The sequence below is a fragment of the Nannospalax galili genome, unplaced genomic scaffold (assembly GCF_000622305.1).
Source record: "Nannospalax galili isolate Female #2095 unplaced genomic scaffold, S.galili_v1.0 scaffold881, whole genome shotgun sequence".
NCBI classification, from domain to species: domain Eukaryota; kingdom Metazoa; phylum Chordata; class Mammalia; order Rodentia; family Spalacidae; genus Nannospalax; species Nannospalax galili.
Window position 1 is genome coordinate 426,183 of NW_008344709.1, and position 6,399 is coordinate 432,581.

Consider the following 6,399-nt stretch of genomic DNA (forward strand, 5'->3'; position numbering starts at 1 on the left):
TTATTTCTTTATTATTTGATATTTGGTCTTCCTATGTAGCCCCATTTATATTGAATGTTGCTGGACGTGTTAGACTGGCATATAATCAACAATTCACTGAAAGTAGTCTCAAGATCTTGGAAAATATATATATATATATGTAAGACTAAGGCACTTCTCAGGATTTAATAACTTTAATATATTTCACCAAATAAACTAAAAAATGAGGGCACAGAGATAACCATAAAGAACTCATAAACAATATTCAGATAAACTGTCATGTGATATCCTACATTTTGAGGTAATGTATAACCAGGTAACAAGGCAGAATGGCAGTGTATCAGTTCCTTTTTCTTGAAAATGGATAGATGTTTTACACATATGTGCAAATGAATCTCATCTCTAATATAATTCTAGTATAACATCCATGGTTGATGTGTGGTAGATATGAGATTCTCCAGTTTATACATTTGCAGACCATATTTCTGTGTCTAATAATCTCGAGAACAAGAGCCTAATGTATGCATTGAATTTATATATAGATACAGGATGTTTTATGCTCATGCTGACGTAATCTGAACCTAACTCTTCATCAACACAAGAGTCTATGCACATATTCACTATTTCACAAATTGAGGACATCATTTTATCCATGAAATCAACATAACAATCCAATAAATATTATGGAGTATTTACACTCCATGTTATAAAAACGTGAACCGTAGCTAAAGAAAACCTAAGTAAAATTCCAAACTATTATGTTAATAAGGAAGCATAGAGTTAAGTTATAAACTAAGTGTTGTTAATGTATTATAGCCAAGAACTGAGAGAGATAATCAAGCAGTATTTTCCAATATTGTTAAAAATGTGCAACATATGAAACGTGACTTTGGAAGCTGGAAAAGGAGCATAGAGATAGAGCATTTGTTTACCAGGTAGAAGGTACTGGGATCCATTCTCAGAGTAACAAATGAATTTTAACTTAAATCATTAAGAGAGAGAATATATGAAGTATGCTTCTACACTCTGGGAAATTTTTGGAGAAACAATTATGCCTGAGGATAGGCTTGGTAGAACATTATTATTGAAAACATGATCAAACAGAGAGAACAAAACAAACAACACATTTCCCTAAAGAAAAGAAGGTGATTGGGAGATGGGAGTTTGATACTGGCTCAAGAATAGTCCATGTACAATCCCCAAAGAGGAGGATGTTCCTAAAAAAATATTGAGTCTCCATGGAGCTAAGTATACATCATTGCTAACATCTACGTGGGATGAGTTAGTATCCTGCTTATGTATATAATGTACTCACTGTAAAGAGACCAAGAAAGCTTCCACCTAGCATATTCCAAGTGTATTGTGAAATTAACCTCTTGTGATGCTCTTGGGTCTAAACAAAGGGCAAGTGTGACAAATGAAAAGTTATTTATTTTTCATCTGCCGTTTCAGTAGTTAAGGGATTTGCATTATAAATGGTGAATGGAAGATCAAAAGGACACCCCGGAATGAATTTCATGGAGCATCTTCTTAAAAATCAGAGGAACCAGAATTAGAGCTTAACATTACCCTTCAAGGATAACTGTAGTAAATAACAATGATTTATCAACAAGGACTTTTCTCAGGAACAGGGTGAGTTTTAAAATGTACTCCTTATGTTGTCCCTCTTATTTAAGACACTGAATTATCATTTGCATATAAAATTGCATATATGATAGATGCTTGTGTTTTGAACAAAAAGATTACATTGACGCTGGACCCTGAAACAAATTCTGACATAATATGTGTTACTAACTCTTGTTAACAAATAGAACTTTGATCTCTACAACTTGTTTACATTGAATAATCGAACTGTCCTCCTATTTAGTGAACATAATCTGATTCCTCTTCCACAGGCTCGAACCACTGTATTCCTCTCTGCTTCTTTTAACACACCTGCTTCGGAGTGTGCATATGAGGGAGATTCTGCGGCACTTTCTGTCAGTGTGCTACATTTTAGGTGACCACACTGACCACATTGATAATTTGAAGAGCTAAGATGTGCCTGTCTGTCCTAATTGTGCAATCATCAGAATCAAGTGAAATTCCTAGAACGGCAAGCAGAGAATATTGAGTTGGTTGGCACTCAGATTGCACTGTCTTATTTAGTAACATGATCTCCATGGACAAATCTCAAATTCCTCTAAATTTAGGAGTGTTCTAGAACACACTGGCTATATCTTCACCATTCTTAGACTCTGGTTCTTTTGTTTTTGTTGGAAACTGTTTGTTGTGCTTTCTCATCAGAGTCCAAACTTGGGTGAACACCGAGTTTGTATAATGTCTCTCAATATCAGGAAGAACCTGTAATAGTAAAGACAGGATGAGAATAATCACTTCTCTCTTGGTCCATTCCATTTCATCCCTTCCTCTGGATTTTTTTGAGACAGGGACTCCCTGTAGCCACAGCAGGCCTAGCGCTCACCATATGGGAGAGTCTAGACCTGATCTCACAGAGGTGCACCTGGAGCTGCCTCCGGAGTGCGAGGATTAAAGACATGCACCACCATGCCTGGCTTCGATTATTTTGTTTTTTTTTCTTTAGGGACATGACAGCACGGGCCTCAGCTCTGTAGTCTGTTAGGTATATGCTTAATGATATTTTTGAGACTCTAACATGGGGAAGAGACTGTCACTTCATACCACTGAAGCATGGAAGGTGGTTTCACTGAATTCAAATAGATTATTTACAGATATCCCCAGCTTATATTTCAATTTGTGATTAAAGATATTATTAGTTAGTATATTATTAGGTAGTAGTTCTGCCCTCTGTATCACAGGTTTTTTAAAATATTTTATTATTTTTATTTAATGTGTATGAGTGTATTGCTTGCATGTATTTAAGTGCAACAGTGTCGTGCATTGCCATGGAAGTCAGAAGAGGGCTTTGGAACTGGAGTTAAGGAGGATTCATAGTCGCCTTGTGGGTGCTGGGAAACAAATGCAGGTCCTTTGCAAGAGAAGTCAGTGCTCTAAACTGCTGAGCCATCTCTCCAACGTTTTTTGTTTTTTTGTTTTTTTTGTTTTTATGTCTCTGCAGAATCTCTTACGGAGGAATAGCTCTGGCAAACGACTCTTTTGTAACTGAATTTATTCTCTTGGGTTTAACAAACAAGCCTGAACTTCAAACACCACTGTTCCTACTCTTTCTAGTAGTGTATGTGATAACTGCGTTAGGAAATTTGACTTTGATAATTCTAATTGTGTTGAATTCACATCTTCACACCCCCATGTACTTTTTCCTACTTAACTTGTCCATCATAGACTTCTGTTTCTCTTCTGTAATTACACCCAAAATGCTGATGAACTTCATACTAAAGAAAAATATCATTTCTTACACGGGTTGTATGACTCAGGTCTATTTCTTTTGCTTTTTTGCAATTTCTGAATGCTATGTACTTACATCAATGGCCTACGATCGCTATGTGGCCATCTGCAATCCACTGTTATATAATCTTGCCATGTCCCACAGAGTGTGTTTATATCTCATGCTTGGCTCATATTTTATGGCAGTTTCTGGTGCCATGATCCATACGGGATTCATGCTGAGACTGACCTTCTGTGATGGAAACACCATCAACCACTATTTCTGTGATCTCATCCCATTGCTGCAGCTGTCCTGCACCAGCACCTATGTCAATGAGGTAGAATTGTTCATTGTAGCAGGAAAAGACATCATTGTTCCCACTGTCATCATCTTTACATCTTATGGCTTCATCCTTTCCAACATCTTCCATATAAAGTCTACCGAGAGCAGGTCCAAAGCCTTCAGCACCTGCAGTTCCCACATACTTGCTGTTACCATGTTCTTTGGATCAAGTGCATTTATGTACCTTAAACCTTCCTCAGCTATTTCTATGAATGAGGGAAAATTTTCTTCCATCTTTTACAGCACTGTAGTTCCAATGGTGAACCCCTTGATTTATAGCTTGAGGAATAAAGATGTTAAAGTTGCCTTGAAAAAAACCCTGAAGAGAATTTTTTAATCACACACCTAATCTCTCTATGTCTGCAGATTACTCACTGACTGATGGTCTGTCTTTACTATAGTTTTAGAGGTAGCTTTGTTTCATTGTTCATTCTTAACACAGTGATGGAAATTGTAAATTGTTTTGTTCCTAATTTGTTTTTATAGTATTCCTTGTTCCTTACCAAGTGTGCAATTGCTTCATCTTTTTACCTCTTTAATAGTAACTTAAATGTACTTTAATGTACTTGTTAATGTACTTGTTAATTTAGTTAAAATCCAAACAATAACATATCTGATATTTATTAAAATGATGCTTGATTGCTAAAGTGCATTTATGGAGGGCCATTCATATTCGCCACATGAACAAAGACATTAATCTAGCATTCTGTCTGTGCTCTTGTCTTTCTGGATAAAAACATGCCTCTTTCAGCTGTCTGTGCTTAATAGATGGATGTTCCCAGACTGCCTTTTGAACATAACCTACATTGAACATGCTAACACCATATATGTATCAAACATTTTTGTTAACTGTCATATACTAAACATAAATATTAACCAGAATATTTGTTTTGTTTAAAATGTATATATTACAGAAACAGGACATTGAAACTCAGCTAGGTTACCAGATTACATAATGACCCAAGAATCTTTAAAATAGGGAGGAATATTTAATATCACTTTCATGTCTACCATCTTTCCCCATATATAACTGGTTTTATTACACTGAAATGAAATATGAGATAACATTTTGACCTTGTGGTGTGTCTGTTGTGTGCTCTTTGGTATATTTTTTAAGTTCATCAGAGATTTGTTCCACCCTTATTTTTTCAAGGTAACAGATTGATGCTTGTTTTGTTGGAAAAGAGAGTATGTACTGTGCCAATATAATTGGGAGATAGTGGCTTAAGTTGGCATCTGAGTTTGGGTATGAATAGAGTCTGAAATGTCTTATGGAGTTTTTATTTGAGGGGATAGGGTCTTGGATGAAAACAGAACTCAAAGGTCACAGGTCAAAGAGACCTGTAGCCATGTAATAGACAAAGACTCTGTGAAGATCTGTTGAAATTTTAAAGCAATTTGATTCAATTTTGATTTGGTGTGTAAAGTTTTAATCAATTTCCTTTGCCTGTTTATAAAGTTTGGTTGAACTTACTATCCATGATGAGCATTGGCTAGCAGCATTTGAGGAATGGCATGCAAATATTGTATAAATACTGTGGGAATTTAGACAAGAGACAACAACCTTAGGAACTAAAATAGCTGTGAATCTTACTCAGTTTAAAAACCTAGTTTGTAAAATAAAATATTGTATAATGTGGAAACTCCTACTTTCCTTCAGGATACTGCCAAGAAATACTAAGAGTATAGAATTTCTCTAGAGATCATATTGGCTTTAGTGATTTATGAAGAAATTAAGTTCAGACTGCAGGAGGAAACAGCTAAAACTAAATTCACAGTGTATTTCTTAATTTCATTTCCTTTCTAAGAGTGAAGAAAAGATTTAAAATTTCCTTTGTCTTGGAAAAATATCAAGAATTCAAAAGTCTGTTTAACAGTACAAACTGCAGCAGTCTTTCCGAGAAGAGGATGGTGGTTAATTTTTCTTGTGAGAAAACAGATGAAAATGACTCAATTGAGATTTCTCATCAGCTGCCACTTCAAAATTTAAATGCCTTTTAGGGTCTCTGGGATAACAATTACTTCTCTTTCATTTTTCTACTTTCCAGTTAATAGTCAGCATACAGTACTGAAGGTGGTGGAGTGTTATCTCAATTGCTTGGGTTTGGATATGCAGCATGGCTAAATTTCCTGCTTGTGTTTGAAGTTTTCACTTCTTTCCCATTCATTGACTCTAATATCAATATACTTGCCTTTCACTCAGTGTGTTCTTATTCTATAAATGATTGAGTGGAGGAAAATACTTTACATTTCACTTTTAATTAAGCTGAAGAGTAGATGAAGGAAGTTCATCTGTTGTGCTTTTTCAGAAAATATGGAGTTTTGAACCTTGAAATTGTACTTAGTGTAGAGAGCTGGGCCTCCAATTCCTGAGTTATAGAGTCTGGTCGATCGTCTGCATGGTTAAGACATTCTCAGGCAGAGTAGTATAACCAGCTAAACATCAGTATTGAGGCACATGCTAATAGCGCAGTATCAGTAGGGAAAGTGCTGTGTGGTTTTCTCTGTAGTGTTGCAGGTCTCATTTGTGGGTGACTCTGTTTGTCAGGAAACATATGGGAAGTGGCAGGTGGAAGAGACCTAGTTGACACTTCATAAATGCTCGGTCAGAAACTCAAATTTTGTGTGGCTCATGCAAATCAAATTTCAAAAGTGGCATGGCTGAGCCAATAATTGATATTTTCATTAAAATATATTAATAATAAAAAATTGTAAAAAATTACTTATAAAAG

At 35.6% G+C, this 6,399-nt stretch overlaps 1 protein-coding gene across 1 annotated transcript; it reads left to right on the forward strand.

The window, feature by feature from the left end:
• Positions 1-283: 283 nt before the first annotated feature.
• On the forward strand, positions 284-4,004 carry LOC103740390 (olfactory receptor 8B8-like). Its single transcript, XM_008840969.1, has 3 exons — positions 284-295; positions 1,875-1,978; positions 3,059-4,004. The coding sequence occupies exons 1-3, from the start codon at positions 284-286 to the stop codon at positions 4,002-4,004; spliced, it is 1,062 nt and encodes a 353-aa protein (XP_008839191.1).
• The last annotated feature ends 2,395 nt before the right edge of the window (positions 4,005-6,399 follow it).